The 24,557-nt window shown below is 51.9% G+C and overlaps 1 protein-coding gene across 1 annotated transcript in view; it reads left to right on the plus strand.

The window, feature by feature from the left end:
• The first annotated feature begins 544 nt into the window (after positions 1–544).
• LOC135529221 (basic proline-rich protein-like) overlaps positions 545–24,557 on the plus strand; it is a 39,079-nt gene continuing 15,066 nt past the window's right edge. The window contains exon 1 of the mRNA XM_064958072.1: positions 545–674. Coding sequence (XP_064814144.1) covers positions 545–674 — 130 coding nt within the window. The remainder of the gene's footprint in view (positions 675–24,557) is intronic.

The following is a 24,557-nucleotide window of genomic DNA, read 5'->3' on the forward strand; positions in this document are numbered from 1 at the left end:
GGGTCTCAATGTAGGCAGCAGCCTCTCTAAGTTAGTGATGGCTGTTTAACAGTCTAATGGCCTTGAGATAGAAGCTGTTCTTCAGTCTCTCGGTCCCAGCTTTGATGCACCTGTACTGATCCCGCCTTCTGGATGATAGCGGGGTGAACAGGCAGTTCGGGTGGTTGTTGTCCTTGATGATCTTTTTGGCCTTCCTGTGACATCGGGTGGTGTAGGTGTCATGGAGGACAGGTAGTTTGCCCCGGTGATGCGTTGTGCAGACCGCACCACCCTCTAGAGCACATATGTCAGAGTCAAGGCCCGCGGGCTACATCCGGCCCGCGAGAAGGTTTTTTACGGCCCCTGGGATGATCTTGATTTATTATTAGAACCGGCCCGCAGACCGCAGCAAGCCGGCAGCCCGCAGATCTTTTACACGCACCAATACTACATTTCCCACAATGCAACGGTGACGCACCGAGCAGTAGGCTGCTTCATTTCAATATTTATTGGCACAGCAGTCGTCAGCATCACAGTAAAATTAACTTTCAGATACCCATCAAAAATGGCAAAACGGAAGGTGGACACTGAGAACCGGGGGTTTCAAACAAGGTGGGAGTCGGAGTATATGCCAGACCATGAAAAGAAGCTCTCTACCAGTGCGTTCCCGAGCGCACAGTTGGCTGATAAAATAGGTATGCTTGCCGCTGACTTTCGACGCCGATTTGCTGACTTTGAAGCACAAAAAGCAGGTTGGAACTGCTCGGTAACCCATTTGCTGTTGACGTGGAAAGCTCACCACCAAACCTCCAAATGGAGTTGATTGACCTCCAATGCAATGATGCACTGAGGGCAAAATATGCGGCAGTGGGTGCTGCGGAGTTCGCCCGTTTCCTCCCCGACACAATGCCCCAGCTGCGCATCCAGGCTGCTCAAACGTTGTCTATGTTTGGCAGCACATACCTGTGTGAACAACTTTTTCTTTGATGAACCTGAACAAAACATCACACAGAAGTCGACTTACTGCTGAACACCTCCACTCAATTCTGAGGATTTCCTCAGCTCAGAGCCTTACCCCGAACATTGATGAACTTGTGGAAAAGATGGGACACCACCAAGTATCACCCTCAACCTCAAACAAGTGAACATTACTGTGCAATCACATATTTAGAGTTTTTACTCAGTTCAAGTTTAAAAGTTAAAGTTTAATATTTGTTTTCACTGCATGTTACTTCTCCTTAAACAAAGTGTTGTTTTTGATTAATAGATTTTTGCACTTTATTTTATTGTATTTCAATCCAATTATATTTTAAAATATTTCAGTTGAGTGGATGATAGAAAATTGCTATTATTGTTTTTTCTTTGAAGTAAATTTAGCCCACTTTTGCTAAAATAGAAAATATAGGCTACTGATGGTGCCTTGAATACCGGTTTCTTTCATTTAATGTTCATGTTATGGGGATTTTTTTATAAAGGAAATTTGTCTTTTGTGTCTGTTGAAAATTAAAGATTACTGACAGAGCCATAAGAAAATATTGCTTTATTTATCTGATCATATTGGAATATATTTGTTAGGTTTTCAGTAGGTTCAATTAGGTTCACTAGACTATATGCGTCATTTAAAAATTTTTCAATGAACATTCGAACAGTCCGGCCCTCGGCTTGTAGCTAAATTTTTTATTTGGCCCTCCGTCCATTTGACTTTGACACCCCTGCTCTAGAGCGCCTTGCTCAAGGACATTCAGGGACTTGTCCCAAAGCCACTCCTGCGTTGTCTTGGCTGTGTGCTTGGGGTTGTTGTCCTGTTAGAAGGTGAACCATTGCCCCAGTCTGAGGTCCTGAGCGCTTTTCATTAAGGATTTCTCTGTACTTTGCTCCGTTAATCTTTCCCTCGATCCTGGCTAGTCTCCCAGTCCCTGCCGCTGAAAAACCTCCCCACAGCATGATGCTGCCACCACCATGCTTCACCGTAGGGATGGTGCAAGGTTTCCTCCAGACGTGACGCTTGGCATTCAGGCCAACGAGTTCAATCTTGGTTTCATCAGACCAGAGTATCTATTTTCTCATTGTCTGAGAGTCCTTTAGGTGCCTTTTGGCAAACTACAAGTGAGCTGTCGTGTGCCTTTTACTGAGGAGTGGCTTTCGTCTGGCCACTCTACCATAAAGGCATGATTGGTGGAGTGCTGCAGAGATGGTTCTCCTTCTGGAAGGTCCTCCCATCTCCACAGAGGAACTCTAGAGCTCTGTCAGAGTGACCATTGGGTTCTTGGTAACCTCCCTGACCAAGGCCCTTCTCCCCCAATTGATCAGTTTGGCCGGGTGGCCAACTCTAGGAAGAGTCTTGGTGGTTCTAAACTTCTTCCATTTAAGAATGATGGAGTCCACAGTGTTCTTGGGGACCTTCAATGCTACATAAATGTTTTGGTACCCTTCCCCAGATCTGTGCCTCGACACAATCCTGTCTCGTAGAGCTACAGATAATTCCTTCAACCTCATGGCTTGGTTTTCCTCTGACATGCACTGTCAACTGTGGGACCTTATATAGACAGGTGTGTGCCTTTCCAAATCATGTCCAATCAAAATAATTTACCACAGGTGGTCTCCAATCAAGTTATAGAAACATCTCAAGGATGATCAATGGAAACAGGATGCACCTGAGCTCCATTTCGAGTCTCATAGCAAACGGTCTGAAGACTTATGTCAATAGGGTATTTCTGTTTTTATTTTTTGTATAAATTTGCTAAAATTTTGAAAAGCCTGTTTTCGCAATGATGAGGGGAAAATATACATGTAATCCATTTTAGAATAAAGATGTAACGTAACAAAATGTGGAACAAGTCAAGGAGTCTGAATACTTTCCGAAGGCACTGTCCATACAATGAATTAAGACTGACACTTAAGTACTGTGGTCGGTTGTATTACCTTATAAACTAAATGACAGTATAGTGGTTGGTGGGGGTCTACTTGGTGAGAGTTGGTCCACCTAGATGAGGGGTGAGTGGAGGCCCCACGCAAACCTCAGAGTAGTGTCTGTTACCCTCCCAGTCACCCCATCCCAGACACCTCAGAGTAGTGTCTGTTACCCTCCCAGTCACTCCATCCCAGTCACCCCAGAGAAGTGTCTGTTACCCTCCCAGTCACCCCATCCCAGTCACCTCAGAGTAGTGTCTGTTACCCTCCCAGTCACCCCATCCCAGTCACCTCAGAGTAGTGTCTGTTACCCTCCCAGTCACCCCATCCCAGTCACCTCAGAGTAGTGTCTGTTACCCTCCCAGTCACCCCATCCCAGTCACCTCAGAGTAGTGTCTGTTACCCTCCCAGTCACCCCATCCCAGTCACCCCATCCCAGTCACCCCATCCCAGTCACCCCATCCCAGTCACCTCAGAGAAGTGTCTGTTACCCTCCCAGTCACCCCATCCCAGTCACCTCAGAGAAGTGTCTGATACCCTCCCAGTCACCCCATCCCAGTCACCTCAGAGAAGTGTCTGATGCCCTCCCAGTCACCCCATCCCAGTCACCCCATCCCAGTCACCTCAGAGAAGTGTCTGATGCCCTCCCAGTCACCCCATCCCAGTCACCCCATCCCAGACACCTCAGAGAAGTGTCTGATGCCCTCCCAGTCACCCCATCCCAGTCACCCCATCCCAGTCACCTCAGAGAAGTGTCTGATACCCTCCCAGTCACCCCATCCCAGTCACCTCAGAGAAGTGTCTGATACCCTCCCAGTCACCCCATCCCAGTCACCCCATCCCAGTCACCTCAGAGAAGTGTCTGATGCCCTCCCAGTCACCCCATCCCAGTCACTCCATCCCAGTCACCTCAGAGAAGTGTCTGATACCCTCCCAGTCACCTCAGAGAAGTGTCTGATACCCTCCCAGTCACCCCATCCCAGTCACCTCAGAGAAGTGTCTGATGCCCTCCCAGTCACCCCATCCCAGTCACCCCATCCCAGTCACCTCAGAGAAGTGTCTGATACCCTCCCAGTCACCCCATCCCAGTCACCCCATCCCAGTCACCTCAGAGTAGTGTCTGATGCCCTCCCAGTCACCCCATCCCAGTCACCCCATCCCAGTCACCTCAGAGAAGTGTATGATACCCTCCCAGTCACCCCATCCCAGTCACCCCATTCCAGTCACCCCATCCCAGACACCTCAGAGAAGTGTCTGCTACCCTCCCAGTCACCCCATCCCAGTCACCTCAGAGAAGTGTCTGTTACCCTCCCAGTCACTCCATCCCAGTCACCCCAGAGAAGTGTCTGTTACCCTCCCAGTCACCCCATCCCAGTCACCTCAGAGAAGTGTCTGATACCCTCCCAGTCACCCCATCCCAGTCACCTCAGAGAAGTGTCTGTTACCCTCCCAGTCACCCCATCCCAGTCACCTCAGAGAAGTGTCTGATACCCTCCCAGTCACCCCATCCCAGTCACCCCATCCCAGTCACCTCAGAGAAGTGTCTGATACCCTCCCAGTCACCCCATCCCAGTCACCCCATCCCAGTCACCCCATCCCAGACACCTCAGAGAAGTGTCTGATACCCTCCCAGTCACCCCATCCCAGTCACCCCATCCCAGTCACCCCATCCCAGTCACCTCAGAGAAGTGTCTGCTACCCTCCCAGTCACCCCATCCCAGTCACCTCAGAGAAGTGTCTGCTACCCTCCCAGTCACCCCATCCCAGTCACCCCATCCCAGTCACCTCAGAGAAGTGTCTGATACCCTCCCAGTCACCCCATCCCAGTCACCTCAGAGAAGTGTCTGCTACCCTCCCAGTCACCCCATCCCAGTCACCTCAGAGAAGTGTATGTTACCCTCCCAGTCACCCCATCCCAGTCACCCCATCCCAGTCACCTCAGAGAAGTGTCTGCTACCCTCCCAGTCACCCCATCCCAGTCACCTCAGAGAAGTGTCTGCTACCCTCCCAGTCACCCCATCCCAGTCACCTCAGAGAAGTGTCTGATGCCCTCCCAGTCACCCCATCCCAGTCACCTCAGATAAGTGTCTGATACCCTCCCAGTCACCCCATCCCAGTCACCTCAGAGAAGTGTCTGATACCCTCCCAGTCACCCCATCCCAGTCACCTCAGATAAGTGTCTGATACCCTCCCAGTCACCCCATCCCAGTCACCCCATCCCAGTCACCTCAGAGAAGTGTCTGATACCCTCCCAGTCACCCCATCCCAGTCACCTCAGAGAAGTGTTTGATACCCTCCCAGTCCCCCCATCCCAGTCACCTCAGAGAAGTGTCTGATGCCCTCCCAGTCACCCCATCCCAGTCACCCCATCCCAGTCACCCCATCCCAGTCACCCCATCCCAGTCACCTCAGAGAAGTGTCTGATGCCCTCCCAGTCACTCCATCCCAGTCACCTCAGAGAAGTGTCTGATGCCCTCCCAGTCACCCCATCCCAGTCACCCCATCCCAGTCACCTCAGAGAAGTGTCTGATGCCCTCCCCAGTCACTCCATCCCAGTCACCTCAGAGAAGTGTCTGATGCCCTCCCAGTCACTCCATCCCAGTCACCCCATCCCAGTCACCTCAGAGAAGTGTCTGATGCCCTCCCAGTCACCCCATCCCAGTCACCTCAGAGAAGTGTCTAATACCCTCCCAGTCACCCCATCCCAGTCACCCCATCCCAGACACCTCAGAGAAGTGTCTGATACCCTCCCAGTCACCCCATCCCAGTCACCCCATCCCAGTCACCTCAGAGAAGTGTCTGATACCCTCCCAGTCACCCCATCCCAGTCACTCCACCCCAGTCACCTCAGAGAAGTGTCTGATACCCTCCCAGTCACCCCATCCCAGTCACCTCAGAGAAGTGTCTGATGCCCTCCCAGTCACCCCATACCAGTCACCCCATCCCAGAAACCTCAGAGAAGTGTTTGATACCCTCCCAGTCACCCCATCCCAGTCACTCCACCCCAGTCACCTCAGAGAAGTGTCTGATACCCTCCCAGTCACCCCATCCCAGTCACCTCAGAGAAGTGTCTGATACCCTCCCAGTCACCCCATCCCAGTCACCTCAGAGAAGTGTCTAATACCCTCCCAGTCACCCCATCCCAGTCACCTCAGAGAAGTGTTTGATACCCTCCCAGTCACCCCATCCCAGTCACCTCAGAGAAGTGTCTGATACCCCCCAGTCACCCCATCCCAGTCACCCCATCCCAGTCACCTCAGAGAAGTGTTTGATACCATCCCAGTCACCCCATCCCAGTCACCTCAGAGAAGTGTTTGATACCCTCCCAGTCACCCCATCCCAGTCACCTCAGAGAAGTGTCTGATACCCTCCCAGTCACCCCATCCCAGTCACCCCATCCCAGTCACCTCAGAGAAGTGTCTGATACCCTCCCAGTCACCCCATCCCAGTCACCCCATCCCAGTCACCTCAGAGAAGTGTTTGATACCCTCCCAGTCACCCCATCCCAGTCACCCCATCCCAGTCACCTCAGAGAAGTGTCTGTTACCCTCCCAGTCACCCCATCCCAGTCACCTCAGATAAGTGTCTGATACCCTCCCAGTCACCCCATCCCAGTCACCCCATCCCAGTCACCTCAGAGAAGTGTTTGATACCCTCCCAGTCACCCCATCCCAGTCACCCCATCCCAGTCACCCCATCCCAGTCACCTCAGAGAAGTGTCTGATACCCTCCCAGTCACCCCATCCCAGTCACCCCATCCCAGTCACCTCAGAGAAGTGTTTGATACCCTCCCAGTCACCCCATCCCAGTCACCCCATCCCAGACACCCCATCCCAGTCACCTCAGAGAAGTGTTTGATACCCTCCCCAGTCACCCCATCCCAGTCACCCCATCCCAGTCACCCCATCCCAGTCACCTCAGAGAAGTGTCTGATACCCTCCCAGTCACCCCATCCCAGTCACCCCATCCCAGTCACCTCAGAGAAGTGTCTGTTACCCTCCCAGTCACCCCATCCCAGTCACCTCAGAGAAGTGTCTGTTACCCTCCCAGTCACCCCATCCCAGTCACCTCAGAGAAGTGTCTGATACCCTCCCAGTCACCCCATCCCAGTCACCCCATCCCAGACACCCCATCCCAGTCACCTCAGAGAAGTGTCTGTTACCCTCCCAGTCACCCCATCCCAGTCACCTCAGAGAAGTGTCTGTTACCCTCCCAGTCACCCCATCCCAGTCACCTCAGAGAAGTGTCTGATACCCTCCCAGTCACCCCATCCCAGTCACCCCATCCCAGTCACCTCAGAGAAGTGTCTGATGCCCTCCCAGTCACCCCATCCCAGTCACCTCAGAGAAGTGTCTGATACCCTCCCAGTCACCCCATCCCAGTCACCTCAGAGAAGTGTCTGATACCCTCCCAGTCACCCCATCCCAGTCACCCCATCCCAGTCACCCCATCCCAGTCACCCCATCCCAGTCACCCCATCCCAGTCACCCCATCCCAGTCACCCCATCCCAGTCACCTCAGAGAAGTGTCTGATGCCCTCCCAGTCACCCCATCCCAGTCACCTCAGAGAAGTGTATGTTACCCTCCCAGTCACCCCATCCCAGTCACCTCAGAGAAGTGTCTGATACCCTCCCAGTCACCCCATCCCAGTCACCACAGAGAAGTGTCTGATACCCTCCCAGTCACCCCATCCCAGTCACCTCAGAGAAGTGTCTGATACCCTCCCAGTCACCCCATCCCAGTCACCTCAGAGAAGTGTCTGATACCCTCCCAGTCACCCCATCCCAGTCACCCCATCCCAGTCACCTCAGAGAAGTGTCTGATACCCTCCCAGTCACCCCATCCCAGTCACCTCAGAGAAGTGTTTGATACCCTCCCAGTCCCCCCATCCCAGTCACCTCAGAGAAGTGTCTGATGCCCTCCCAGTCACCCCATCCCAGTCACCCCATCCCAGTCACCCCATCCCAGTCACCCCATCCCAGTCACCTCAGAGAAGTGTCTGATGCCCTCCCAGTCACTCCATCCCAGTCACCTCAGAGAAGTGTCTGATGCCCTCCCAGTCACCCCATCCCAGTCACCCCATCCCAGTCACCTCAGAGAAGTGTCTGATGCCCTCCCAGTCACTCCATCCCAGTCACCTCAGAGAAGTGTCTGATGCCCTCCCAGTCACTCCATCCCAGTCACCCCATCCCAGTCACCTCAGAGAAGTGTCTGATGCCCTCCCAGTCACCCCATCCCAGTCACCTCAGAGAAGTGTCTAATACCCTCCCAGTCACCCCATCCCAGTCACCTCAGAGAAGTGTCTGTTACCCTCCCAGTCACCCCATCCCAGTCACCCCATCCCAGACACCTCAGAGAAGTGTCTGATACCCTCCCAGTCACCCCATCCCAGTCACCCCATCCCAGTCACCTCAGAGAAGTGTCTGATACCCTCCCCAGTCACCCCATCCCAGTCACTCCACCCCAGTCACCTCAGAGAAGTGTCTGATACCCTCCCAGTCACCCCATCCCAGTCACCTCAGAGAAGTGTCTGATGCCCTCCCAGTCACCCCATACCAGTCACCCCATCCCAGAAACCTCAGAGAAGTGTTTGATACCCTCCCAGTCACCCCATCCCAGTCACTCCACCCAGTCACCTCAGAGAAGTGTCTGATACCCTCCCAGTCACCCCATCCCAGTCACCTCAGAGAAGTGTCTGATACCCTCCCAGTCACCCCATCCCAGTCACCTCAGAGAAGTGTCTAATACCCTCCCCAGTCACCCCATCCCAGTCACCTCAGAGAAGTGTTTGATACCCTCCCAGTCACCCCATCCCAGTCACCTCAGAGAAGTGTCTGATACCCTCCCAGTCACCCCATCCCAGTCACCCCATCCCAGTCACCTCAGAGAAGTGTTTGATACCATCCCAGTCACCCCATCCCAGTCACCTCAGAGAAGTGTTTGATACCCTCCCAGTCACCCCATCCCAGTCACCTCAGAGAAGTGTCTGATACCCTCCCAGTCACCCCATCCCAGTCACCCCATCCCAGTCACCTCAGAGAAGTGTCTGATACCCTCCCAGTCACCCCATCCCAGTCACCCCATCCCAGTCACCTCAGAGAAGTGTTTGATACCCTCCCAGTCACCCCATCCCAGTCACCCCATCCCAGTCACCTCAGAGAAGTGTCTGTTACCCTCCCAGTCACCCCATCCCAGTCACCTCAGATAAGTGTCTGATACCCTCCCCAGTCACCCCATCCCAGTCACCCCATCCCAGTCACCTCAGAGAAGTGTTTGATACCCTCCCAGTCACCCCATCCCAGTCACCCCCATCCCAGTCACCCCATCCCAGTCACCTCAGAGAAGTGTCTGATACCCTCCCAGTCACCCCATCCCAGTCACCCCATCCCAGTCACCTCAGAGAAGTGTTTGATACCCTCCCAGTCACCCCATCCCAGTCACCCCATCCCAGACACCCCATCCCAGTCACCTCAGAGAAGTGTTTGATACACTCCCAGTCACCCCATCCCAGTCACCCCATCCCAGTCACCCCATCCCAGTCACCTCAGAGAAGTGTCTGATACCCTCCCAGTCACCCCATCCCAGTCACCCCATCCCAGTCACCTCAGAGAAGTGTCTGTTACCCTCCCAGTCACCCCATCCCAGTCACCTCAGAGAAGTGTCTGTTACCCTCCCAGTCACCCCATCCCAGTCACCTCAGAGAAGTGTCTGATACCCTCCCAGTCACCCCATCCCAGTCACCCCATCCCAGACACCCCATCCCAGTCACCTCAGAGAAGTGTCTGTTACCCTCCCAGTCACCCCATCCCAGTCACCTCAGAGAAGTGTCTGTTACCCTCCCAGTCACCCCATCCCAGTCACCTCAGAGAAGTGTCTGATACCCTCCCAGTCACCCCATCCCAGTCACCCCATCCCAGTCACCTCAGAGAAGTGTCTGATGCCCTCCCAGTCACCCCATCCCAGTCACCTCAGAGAAGTGTCTGATACCCCTCCCAGTCACCCCATCCCAGTCACCCCATCCCAGTCACCCCATCCCAGTCACCTCAGAGAAGTGTCTGATGCCCTCCCAGTCACCCCATCCCAGTCACCCCATCCCAGTCACCCCATCCCAGTCACCCCATCCCAGTCACCCCATCCCAGTCACCCCATCCCAGTCACCCCATCCCAGTCACCTCAGAGACGTGTCTGATGCCCTCCCAGTCACCCCATCCCAGTCACCTCAGAGAAGTGTCTGATGCCCTCCCAGTCACCCCATCCCAGTCACCTCAGAGAAGTGTCTGATACCCTCCCAGTCACCCCATCCCAGTCACCTCAGAGAAGTGTCTGATGCCCTCCCAGTCACCCCATCCCAGTCACCTCAGAGAAGTGTCTGATACCCTCCCAGTCACCCCATCCCAGTCACCTCAGAGAAGTGTCTGATACCCTCCCAGTCACCCCATCCCAGTCACCCCATCCCAGTCACCCCATCCCAGTCACCTCAGAGAAGTGTTTGATACCCTCCCAGTCACCCCATCCCAGTCACCCCATCCCAGTCACCCCATCCCAGTCACCCCATCCCAGTCACCCCATCCCAGTCACCTCAGAGAAGTGTTTGATACCCTCCCAGTCACCCCATCCCAGTCACCCCATCCCAGTCACCTCAGAGAAGTGTTTGATACCCTCCCAGTCACCCCATCCCAGTCACCTCAGATAAGTGTTTGATACCCTCCCAGTCACCCCATCCCAATCCCCCAGATAAAAGCCCCTCTCTATTCTCACCAATAACCACCATTAAATCTGGAGTTACTATGAGGAACAATACAGATTCCTAATCTGTCAAGAACTCTTATTCATTTTACAATGGATTTGCAAATTCACACAAATATTGAATACATTTACATTGTAGAATAATGAAGTCCTTCATTCTCCCCTCCCAAACTAAATCCATCCCTCTCCACCAGCCCCTCCCAGTTCTCCCCCTTTACCTCTACCAAGCCAAGCTTATCCCAACCTCACATCTTTATACACCCTTGCCCCCCCCCATGCTAATCTTATCACCACCTTCCAGCCCTATTTTAAGGAACACCTTATCACCCCCTCTGCCCTCTGGACAGCCTCATTTCGTTGGGACATGGACTCTCCAAGGTGTCAAAAGCATTGGGTGGTGGACCGTTCTCGATACACACGGAAAACCCAGCAGTGTTGCAGTTCTTGACACAACCAGTGTGATCTTAAGAATAACTTAATAATTATTAAATTTGACTGATGCTTGCTGCCAAAAGGCATATAATATGATAAGTGGTTGAGCAACGAAACAACGGCAAGGTGACAGGAAGTTTGATGCTCTCTCCATCACGTAGAGGAGTGGGGGGGGTGTGGGGGGTGTTAGCAGTTAAGGTGAAACTGAGCCCTAGAGGCATGCAGCTTTGTGGAGGTGGGGGTGGAGAGAGAGAGAGAGAGAGAGAGAGAGAGAGAGAGAGAGATGAGAGAGAAACAGCCAATGAGAGGATGTGGTGAGAGAGAGAGAGAGAGAGAGAGAGAGAGAGAGAGAGAGAGAGAGAGAGAGAGAGAGAGAGAGAGAGAGAAACAGCCGACGAGAGGATGTGAGAGAGAGAGAGAGAGAGAGAGTGAGAGAGAGAGAGAGAGAGAGAGAGAGAGAGAGAGAGAAACAGCCGATGAGAGGATGTGGTGAGAGACACAGCACCCTGAGAGCTGAAACACAGGCAGGATGATGAGAAACAACGAATGTGTACCCTTCCATCTCACCACAACCCAAACCACCCCTCTGCTCTGCTCAGGTTTCTGCAAACACAACCGTTTGTCACAGGGGTGTTTGACTTGGGAGAATGTTCCATTTCTATCTGTGTCACACATGTTGTCACAGTCACATACACAGCTGTTTCTGTTGAATCTGGTGCAAAGAAATGACAAGTAGTGTAGCCTATCTAGTTTAGTATAGTGCCCAATGCACATACTGTGTAGTATCTCTCCTGGGTCATGTCTCTATGTTCTATGAATGTAGTTGTACATTATATACAGCTCCCTATACTGTTCTGAAATCAAGGAGATTCTGAGACTCAAGTCTCCACTAATGTTACTGTGAGTCCCTGGGAATATAGTGTTCTAGCTTCAGCAACGCTCATGATGCCTTCTGTTGATTTGGAAAGTGGAGAAGATAAAGATTCCTGTAACCAACTCACTGTAAATAGCAGCACCGCATTTAAACACGTGCTGAAACATGTTGTCCCTGTGAGAGTTAATGACTCTTAATGATAGTTTGTGTTTGTGATGGTTGGTTTTCGTACAGCGCCCTTTGCTGATCTGTCATAGAGTGGGCGCTGGCAGCACATTACCAGACAGACCAGACAGACCAGACAGACCAGACAGTACTAGACAGACCAGACAGTACTAGACAGTACGAGGCAGACCAGACAGACCAGACAGTACCAGACAGACCAGACAGTACCAGACAGACCAGACAGTACCAGACAGTACGAGGCAGACCAGACAGACCAGACAGTACCAGACAGACCAGACAGACCAGACAGTACCAGACAGACCAGACAGACCAGACAGTACCAGACAGACTAGACAGTACCAGACAATACCAGACAGACCAGACAGACCAGACAGTACCAGACAGACCAGACAGTACCAGAGGGTACTAGACAGACCAGACAGTACCAGACAAACCAGACAGTACCTGACAGACCAGACAGACTAGACAGTACTAGACAGACCAGACAGTACCAGACAGACCAGACAGTACTAGACAGTACCAGACAGACCAGACAGACCAGACAGACCAGACAGTACCAGACAGACCAGACAGTACTAGGCAGACCAGACAGACCAGACAGTACCAGACAGTACAAGACAGTACAAGACAGGACCAGACAGTACCAGACAGACCATACAATACCAGACAGACCAGACAGTACCAGACAGACCAGACAGTACCAGACAGACCAGACAGACCAGACAGACCAGACAATACCAGACAGTACCAGACAGACCAGACAGTACGAGGCAGACTAGACAGACCAGACAGTACTATACAGACCAGACAGACCATAGAGTACCAGACAGACCAGACAGTACTAGACAGACCAGACAGACTAGACAGACCAGACAGAAACAAGACAGTATGAGGCAGACCAGACAGACCAGACAGACCAGACTACCAGACTACCAGATAGTACCATGCAGTACTAGACAGACCAGACAGTACTAGAAAGACCAGACAGTACGAGACAGACCAGACAGACCAGACAGTACCAGACAGACCAGACAGTACCAGAGAGACCAGACAGTACTAGAAAGACCAGAAAGTACCAGACAGACCAGACAAACCAGACAATACCAGACAGTACTAGACAGTACTAGACAGACCAGACAGACCAGACAGTACCAGACAGTACTAGAAAGACCAGAAAGTACCAGACAGACCAGACAGACCAGACAGTACCAGACAGACCAGACAGTACCAGACAAACCAGACAAACCAGACAGTACCAGACAGACCAGACAGACCAGACAGACCAGACAGTACTAGACAGTACTAGACAGACCAGACAGACCAGACAGACCAGACAGTACTAGACAGTACTAGACAGACCAGACAGACCAGACAGACCAGACAGTACCAGACAGACCAGACAGACCAGACAGACCAGACAGACCAGACAGACCAGACAGACCAGACAGACCAGACAGACAAGACAGACCAGACAGTACCAGACAGTACCAGACAGACCAGACAGTACCTGACAGTACCAGACAGCCCAGACATTACAAGACAGTACCAGACAGTACCAGACAGACCAGACAGACCAGACAGTACCAGACAGTACCAGACAGCCCAGACATTACAAGACAGTACCAGACAGTACAAGACAGACCAGACAGACCAGACAGTACAAGACAGACCAGACAGACCAGACAGTACCAGACAGACCAGACAGTACCAGACAGACCAGACAGTACTAGACAGTACTAGACAGACCAGACAGTACCAGACAGACCAGACAGACCAGACAGACCAGACATTACAAGACAGTACCAGACAGTACCAGACAGTACCAGACAGACCAGACAGACCAGACAGTACCAGACAGACCAGACAGTACCAGACAGTACCAGACAGACCAGACAGACTAGACAGACCAGACAGACTAGACAGACCAGACAGACCAGACATTACAAGACAGTACCAGACAGTACCAGACAGACCAGACAGACCAGACAGACCAGACAGACCAGACAGACCAGACAGTACAAGACAGACCAGACAGACCAGACAGTACCAGACAGACTAGACAGTACCAGACAGTACCAGACAGACCAGACAGTACCAGACAGTACAAGACAGACCAGACAGACTAGACAGACCAGACAGACCAGACAGACTAAACAGACCAGACAGACCAGACATTACAAGACAGTACCAGACAGTACCAGACAGACCAGACAGACCAGACAGTACAAGACAGACCAGACAGACCAGACAGTACCAGACAGACTAGACAGACCAAACAGTACCAGACAGACCAGACAGACCAGACAGTACCAGACAGACCAGACAGACTAGACAGTACCAGACAGACCAGACAGACCAGACAGACCAGACAGACCAGACAGTACCAGACAGACCAGACAGACTAGACAGACCAGACAGACCAGACATTACAAGACAGTACCAGACAGTACCAGACAGACCAGACAGTACCAGACAGACCAGACAGACCAGACATTACAAGACAGTACCAGACAGTACCAGACAGACCAGACAGACCAGACAGACCAGACAGACCAGACATTACAAGACAGTACCAGACAGTACCAGACAGACCAGACAGTACCAGACAGTACCAGACAGACTACACAGACCAAACAGTACCAGACAGACCAGACAGACCAGACAGACCAGACAGACCAGACAGTACTAGACAGACCAGACATTACAAGACAGTACCAGACAGTACCAGACAGACCAGACAGACCAGACAGTACCAGACAGACCAGACAGACCCAGACAGTACCAGACAGACCAGACAGTACTAGGCAGACCAGACAGACCAGACAGACCAGACAGTACCAGACAGACCAGACAGACTAGACAGACCAGACAGACCAGACATTACAAGACAGTACCAGACAGTACCAGACAGACTACACAGACCAAACAGTACCAGACAGACCAGACAGACCAGACAGACCAGACAGTACCAGACAGACCAGACAGTACCAGACAGACCAGACAGACTACACAGACCAGACAGACCAGACAGACCAGACAGACTAGACAGTATCAGACAGGCCAGACAGTACTAGACAGACTAGACAGACCACACAGACCAGACAGTACCAGACAGACCAGACAGACCAGACAGTACCAGACAGACCAGACATTACAAGACAGTACCAGACAGACCAGACAGACCAGACAGTACCAGACAGACCAGACATTACAAGACAGTACCAGACAGTACCAGACAGACCAGACAGACCAGACAGTACCAGACAGACCAGACAGACCCAGACAGTACCAGACAGACCAGACAGTACTAGGCAGACCAGACAGACCAGACAGACCAGACAGTACCAGACAGACCAGACAGACTAGACAGACCAGACAGACCAGACATTACAAGACAGTACCAGACAGACTACACAGACCAAACAGTACCAGACAGACCAGACAGACCAGACAGACCAGACAGTACCAGACAGACCAGACAGTACCAGACAGACCAGACAGACTACACAGACCAGACAGACCAGACAGACCAGACAGACTAGACAGTATCAGACAGGCCAGACAGTACTAGACAGACTAGACAGACCAGACAGACCAGACAGTACCAGACAGTACCAGACAGACTCGACAGACTAGACAGTACCTGACAGTACCAGACAGACCAGACAGTACTAGACAGACCAGACAGTACTAGACAGACCAGACAGACTAGACAGACTAGACAGTACTAGACAGACCAGACAGTACCAGACAGACTAGACAGTACCAGACAGACCAGACAGACCAGACAGACTAGACAGACCAGACAGTACCAGACAGACCAGACAGTACCAGACAGACCATACAGTACCAGACAGTACCAGACAGACTGGACAGTACCAGACAGACCAGACAGACCAGACAGACCAGACAGACCAGACAGTACCAGACAGACCATACAGTACCAGACAGACCAGACAGACCAGACAGTACCCGAAAGTACCAGACAGTACTAGACAGACCAGACAGTACCAGACAGTACCAGACAGACCAGACAATACCAGACAGACCAGACAGACCAGACAGACCAGACAGACCATACTGGACAGACTAGACAGTACCAGACAGACGAGACAGACCAGACAGTACCAGACAGACCAGGCAGTACCAGACAGATCAGAAAGTACTAGACAGACCAGACAATACCAGACAGACCAGACAGTACTAGAGAGACCAGACGGTACTAAACAGAACAGACAGGAGCAGACAGACCAGACAGACCAGACAGACCAGACAGTACCAGACAGTACCAGAGAGTACCAGACAGACCAGACAGACCAGACAGACCAGACAGTACCAGAGAGTACCAGACAGACCAGAAGTACAAAACAGAACAGACAGGAGCAGACAGACCAGACAGTACCAGACAGACCAGACAGTACCAGACAGACCAGACAGACCAGACAGTCCCAGAGAGTACCAGACAGACCAGACAGACCAGACAGTACCAGAGAGTACCAGACAGACCAGACAGACCAGACAGTACTAAACAGAACAGACAGGAGCAGACAGACCAGACAGACCAGACAGTACCAGACAGATCAGACAGTACCAGACAGTACCAGACAGTACCAGACAGTACAAGACAGACCAGACAGACCAGACAGACCAGACAGTACAAGACAGACCAGACAGACCAGACAGTACCAGACAGACCAGACAGACCAGACAGTACTAGACAGACCAGACAGTACCAGACAGACCATACAGTACCAGACAGACCGGGCAGACCAGACAGACCAGACAGACCGGGCAGACCAGACAGACCAGACAGTACTGGACAGACTAGACAGTACCAGACAGATCAGACAGTACTAGACAGACCAGACAATACCAGACAGTACCAGACAGACCAGACAGTACCAGACAGACCAGAGGGTACCAGACAGACTAGACAGTACCAGACAGACCGGGCAGACCAGACAGACCAGACAGTACTGGACAGACTAGACAGTACCAGACAGATCAGACAGTATTAGACAGACCAAACAGGACCAGACAGTACACGAAAGTACCAGACAGTACTAGACAGACCAGACAGTACCAGACAGACCAGACAGTACCAGACAGACCAGACAATACCAGACAGACCAGACAGACCAGACAGACCAGACAGACCAGACTGGACAGACTAGACAGTACCAGACAGACGAGACAGACCAGACAGTACCAGACAGACCAGGCAGTACCAGACAGATCAGACAGTACTAGACAGACCAGACAATACCAGACAGACCAGACAGTACTAGAGAGACCAGACGGTACTAAACAGAACAGACAGGAGCAGACAGACCAGACAGTACCAGACAGACCAGACAGACCAGACATTACAAGACAGTACCAGACAGTACCAGACAGACCAGACAGACCAGACAGACCAGACATTACAAGACAGTACCAGACAGTACCAGACAGACCAGACAGTACCAGACAGACCAGACAGTACCAGACAGTACCAGACAGTACCAGACAGACCAGACAGACCAGACAGTACCAGACAGACCAGACATTACAAGACAGTACCAGACAGTACCAGACAGACCAGACAGACCAGACAGTACCAGACAGACCAGACAGACCCAGACAGTACCAGACAGACCAGACAGTACTAGACAGACCAGACAGTACTAGACAGACCAGACAGACCAGACAGACTAGACAGTACTAGACAGACCAGACAGTACCAGACAGACTAGACAGTACCAGACAGACCAGACATTACAAGACAGTACCAGACAGTACCAGACAGACCAGACAGACCAGACAGTACCAGACAGACCAGACAGACCAGACAGACCCAGACAGTACCAGACAGACCAGACAGTACTAGGCAGACCAGACAGACCAGACAGACCAGACAGTACCAGACAGACCAGACAGACTAGACAGACCAGACAGACCAGACATTACAAGACAGTACCAGACAGTACCAGACAGACCAGACAGTACCAGACAGACCAGACAGACCAGACAGACCAGACAGTACCAGACAGGCCAGACAGACCAGACAGTACCAGACAGACCAGAGGGACCAGACAGACTAGACAGACTAGACAGACTAGACAGTACCAGACAGGCCAGACAGTACTAGACAGACTAGACAGACCAGACAGACTAGACAGTACTAGACAGACCAGACAGTACCAGACAGTACCAGACAGACTCGACAGACTAGACAGTACCTGACAGTACCAGACAGACCAGACAGTAATAGACAGACCAGACAGACTAGACAGACTAGACAGTACTAGACAGACCAGACAGTACCAGACAGACTAGACAGTACCAGACAGACCAGACAGACCAGACAGACTAGACAGACCAGACAGTACCAGACAGACCAGACAGTACCAGACAGACCATACAGTACCAGACAGTACCAGACAGACTGGACAGTACCAGACAGACCAGACAGACCAGACAGACTAGACAGACCAGACAGTACCAGACAGACCGGACAGTACCAGACAGACCATACAGTACCAGACAGACCAGACAGACCAGACAGTACCCGAAAGTACCAGACAGTACTAGACAGACCAGACAGTACCAGACAGACCAGACAGTACCAGACAGACCAGACAATACCAGACAGACCAGACAGACCAGACAGACCAGACAGTACTGGACAGACTAGACAGTACCAGACAGACGAGACAGACCAGACAGTACCAGACAGACCAGGCAGTACCAGACAGATCAGACAGTACTAGACAGACCAGACAATACCAGACAGACCAGACAGTACTAGAGAGACCAGACGGTACTAAACAGAACAGACAGGAGCAGACAGACCAGACAGACCAGACAGACCAGACAGTACCAGACAGTACCAGAGAGTACCAGACAGACCAGACAGACCAGACAGACCAGACAGTACCAGAGAGTACCAGACAGACCAGAAGTACAAAACAGAACAGACAGGAGCAGACAGACCAGACAGACCAGACAGTACCAGACAGTACCAGACAGACCAGACAGACCAGACAGTACCAGAGAGTACCAGACAGACCAGACAGACCAGACAGTACCAGAGAGTACCAGACAGACCAGACAGACCAGACAGTACTAAACAGAACAGACAGGAGCAGACAGACCAGACAGACCAGACAGTACCAGACAGACCAGACAGTACCAGACAGTACCAGACAGTACCAGACAGTACCAGACAGTACCAGACAGACCAGACAGACCAGACAGTACAAGACAGACCAGACAGACCAGACAGACCAGACAGTACAAGACAGACCAGACAGACCAGACAGTACCAGACAGACCAGACAGACCAGACAGTACTAGACAGACCAGACAGTACCAGACAGACCAGACAGACCGGGCAGACCAGACAGACCAGACAGACCGGGCAGACCAGACAGACCAGACAGACCAGACAGACCAGACAGACCAGACAGACCGGGCAGACCAGACAGACCAGACAGACCAGACAGACCAGACAGACCAGACAGTACTAAACAGAACAGACAGGAGCAGACAGACCAGACAGACCAGACAGTACCAGACAGATCAGACAGTACCAGACAGTACCAGACAGTACCAGACAGTACCAGACAGTACCAGACAGACCAGACAGACCAGACAGTACAAGACAGACCAGACAGACCAGACAGACCAGACAGTACAAGACAGACCAGACAGACCAGACAGTACCAGACAGACCAGACAGACCAGACAGTACTAGACAGACCAGACAGTACCAGACAGACCAGACAGACCGGGCAGACCAGACAGACCAGACAGTACCAGACAGACCATACAGTACTAGACAGACCAAACAGTACCAGACAGACCAGACAGTACCAGACAGACCGGGCAGACCAGACAGACCAGACAGACCGGGCAGACCAGACAGACCAGACAGTACTGGACAGACTAGACAGTACCAGACAGACCAGACAGACGAGACAGACCAGACAGTACCAGACAGACCAGACAGTACCAGACAGATCAGACAGTACTAGACAGACCAGACAATACCAGACAGTACCAGACAGACCAGACAGTACCAGACAGACCAGAGGGTACCAGACAGACTAGACAGTACTGGACAGACCAGACAGACCATACAGTATTAGACAGACCAAACAGGACCAGACAGACCAGGCAGTACCAGACAGACCAGACAGTACTAGACAGACCAGACAGACCAGACAGTACCAGACAGACCAGACAGACCAGACAGTACAAGACAGACCAGACAGACCAGACAGACCAGGCAGTACCAGACAGACCAGACAGTACCAGAGAGACCAGACAGTACCAGACAGTACTAGACAGACCAGACAGTACACGAAAGTACCAGACAGTACTAGACAGACCAGACAGACCAGACAGTACCAGACAGTACCAGACAGACCAGACAATACCAGACAGACCAGACAGACCAGACAGACCAGACAGTACTGGACAGACTAGACAGTACCAGACAGACGAGACAGACCAGACAGTACCAGACAGACCAGGCAGTACCAGACAGATCAGAAAGTACTAGACAGACCAGACAATACCAGACAGACCAGACAGTACTAGAGAGACCAGACGGTACTAAACAGAACAGACAGGAGCAGACAGACCAGACAGACCAGACAGTACCAGAGAGTACCAGACAGACCAGACAGACCAGACAGACCAGACAGTACCAGAGAGTACCAGACAGACCAGAAGTACAAAACAGAACAGACAGGAGCAGACAGACCAGACAGTACCAGACAGTACCAGACAGTACCAGACAGACCAGACAGTACCAGAGAGTACCAGACAGACCAGACAGACCAGACAGTACCAGAGAGTACCAGACAGACCAGACAGACCAGACAGTACTAAACAGAACAGACAGGAGCAGACAGACCAGACAGACCAGACAGTACCAGACAGATCAGACAGTACAAGACAGTACCAGACAGTACCAGACAGTACCAGACAGTACCAGACAGACCAGACAGACCAGACAGTACAAGACAGACCAGACAGACCAGACAGTACCAGACAGACCAGACAGTACCAGACAGACCAGACAGACCAGACAGTACTAGACAGACCAGACAGACCAGACAGTACCAGACAGACCAGACAGTACCAGACAGACCAGACAGACCAGACAGACCAGACAGTACCAGACAGTACCAGACAGTACTAGACAGACCAAACAATACCAGACAGTACTGGACAGACTAGACAGTACCAGACAGACGAGACAGACCAGACAGTACCAGACAGACCAGGCAGTACCAGACAGATCAGACAGTACTAGACAGACCAGACAATACCAGACAGTACCAGACAGACCAGACAGTACCAGACAGACCAGAGGGTACCAGACAGACCAGACAGACTAGACAGACTAGACAGTACCAGACAGACCAGACAGACCAGACAGTACCAGACAGACCAGACAGTACCAGACAGACTAGACAGTACTGGACAGACCAGACAGACCATACAGTATTAGACAGACCAAACAGGACCAGACAGACCAGGCAGTACCAGACAGACCAGACAGTACCAGAGAGACCAGACAGTACCAGACAGTACTAGACAGACCAGACAGTACCCGAAAGTACCAGACAGTACTAGACAGACCAGACAGACCAGACAGTACCAGACAGACCAGACAGACCAGACAGTACCAGACAGACCAGACAGAACTTGACAGACCAGACACTTCCAGACAGTACTAGACAGTACCAGACAGACCAGAGGGTACGAGACAGACCAGACAGTCCCAGACAGACCAGACAGACCACAAAGCATCAGACAGACCAGACAATCCCAGACAGACCAGACAGACCAGAAAGTACCAGACAGACCGGACAGTACAAGACAGACCAGAGGGTACTAGACAGACCATACAGACCATACAGACCAGACAGTACTAGACAGACCAGACAGTTCCAGACAGACCAGACAATACCAGACGGACCAGACAGTACGAGACAGACCAGACAGTACGAGACAGACCAGACAATACCAGACAGACCAGACAGACCAGACAGTACGAGACAGACCGGAAAGTACCAGACAGACCAGACAGACCAGGCAGAACCAGGCAGACTAGACAGACCAGACAATAACAGACAGTACCAGACAGTACCAGACAGACCAGGCAGTACCAGATAGTACCAGGCAGACCAGACAGTCCAGGCAGTACCAGACAGACCAGACAGACCAGACAGTACCAGGCAGACCAGACAGTCCAGGCAGTACCAGACAGACCAGACAGTACCAGACAGTACCAGACAGTGTGAGACAGACCAGACAGACCAGTTAGTACTAGACAGACCAGACAATACCAGACAGTACCAGACAGACCAGGCAGTACCAGATAGTACCAGGCAGACCAGACAGTCCAGGCAGTACCAGACAGACCGAACAAACCAGACAGACCACACAGACCAGACAATAACAAACAGACCAGGCAGACGCGGCAGACCAGACAGTACTAGACAGTACCAGACAGACGAGACAGACCAGACAGTACCAGACAGACCAGGCAGTACCAGACAGACCAGGCAGTACCAGACAGATCAGAAAGTACTAGACAGACCAGACAGTACCAGACAGACCAGGCAGTACCAGACAGATCAGAAAGTACTAGACAGACCAGACAATACCAGACAGACCAGACAGTACTAGAGAGACCAGACAGTACTAAACAGAACAGACAGGAGCAGACAGACCAGACAGACCAGACAGACCAGACAGTACCAGACAGTACCAGAGAGTACCAGACAGACCAGACAGACCAGACAGACCAGACAGTACCAGAGAGTACCAGACAGACCAGAAGTACAAAACAGAACAGACAGGAGCAGACAGACCAGACAGTACCAGACAGACCAGACAGGACCAGACAGACCAGACAGTACCAGAGAGTACCAGACAGACCAGACAGACCAGACAGTACCAGAGAGTACCAGACAGACCAGACAGACCAGACAGACCAGACAGACCAGACAGTACTAAACAGAACAGACAGGAGCAGACAGACCAGACAGACCAGACAGTACCAGACAGATCAGACAGTACAAGACAGTACCAGACAGTACCAGACAGTACCAGACAGTACCAGACAGTACCAGACAGTAAAAGACAATACCAGACAGACCAGACAGACCAGACAGTACAAGACAGACCAGACAGACCAGACAGTACCAGACAGACCAGACAGACCAGACAGTACTAGACAGACCAGACAGTACCAGACAGACCAGACAGTACTAGACAGACCAGACAGTACCAGACAGACCAGACAGACCAGACAGTACCAGACAGACCGGGCAGACCAGACAGACCAGACAGACCGGGCAGACCAGACAGACCAGACAGTACTGGACAGACTAGACAGTACCAGACAGACCAGACAGACGAGACAGACCAGACAGTACCAGACAGACCAGACAGTACCAGACAGATCAGACAGTACTAGACAGACCAGACAATACCAGACAGTACCAGACAGACCAGACAGTACCAGACAGACCAGAGGGTACCAGACAGACTAGACAGTACTGGACAGACCAGACAGACCAGACAGACCGGGCAGACCAGACAGACCAGACAGTACTGGACAGACTAGACAGACCAAACAGGACCAGACAGACCAGGCAGTACCAGACAGACCAGACAGTACCAGAGAGACCAGACAGTACCAGACAGTACTAGACAGACCAGACAGTACACGAAAGTACCAGACAGTACTAGACAGACCAGACAGACCAGACAGTACCAGACAGTACCAGACAGACCAGACAATACCAGACAGACCAGACAGACCAGACAGACCAGACAGTACTGGACAGACTAGACAGTACCAGACAGACGAGACAGACCAGACAGTACCAGACAGTACCAGACAGACCAGGCAGTACCAGACAGATCAGAAAGTAATAGACAGACCAGACAATACCAGACAGACCAGACAGTACTAGAGAGACCAGACGGTACTAAACAGAACAGACAGGAGCAGACAGACCAGACAGACCAGACAGACCAGACAGTACCAGACAGTACCAGAGAGTACCAGACAGACCAGACAGACCAGACAGACCAGACAGTACCAGAGAGTACCAGACAGACCAGAAGTACAAAACAGAACAGACAGGAGCAGACAGACCAGACATTACCAGACAAACTAGACAGTATTAGACAGACCAGACAGACCAGACAGACCAGACAGTACCAGAGAGACCAGACAGTACCAGACAGACCAGACAGATCAGACAGTACAAGACAGTACCAGACAGTACCAGACAGTACCAGACAGTACCAGACAGTACAAGACAGTACCAGACAGTACCAGACAGTACCAGACAATACCAGACAGACCAGACAGACCAGACAGTACCAGACAGACCAGACAGACCAGACAGTACAA

The sequence above is a fragment of the Oncorhynchus masou genome, unplaced genomic scaffold (genome assembly GCF_036934945.1).
Source record: "Oncorhynchus masou masou isolate Uvic2021 unplaced genomic scaffold, UVic_Omas_1.1 unplaced_scaffold_1122, whole genome shotgun sequence".
Classification (NCBI taxonomy): Eukaryota; Metazoa; Chordata; class Actinopteri; order Salmoniformes; family Salmonidae; genus Oncorhynchus; species Oncorhynchus masou.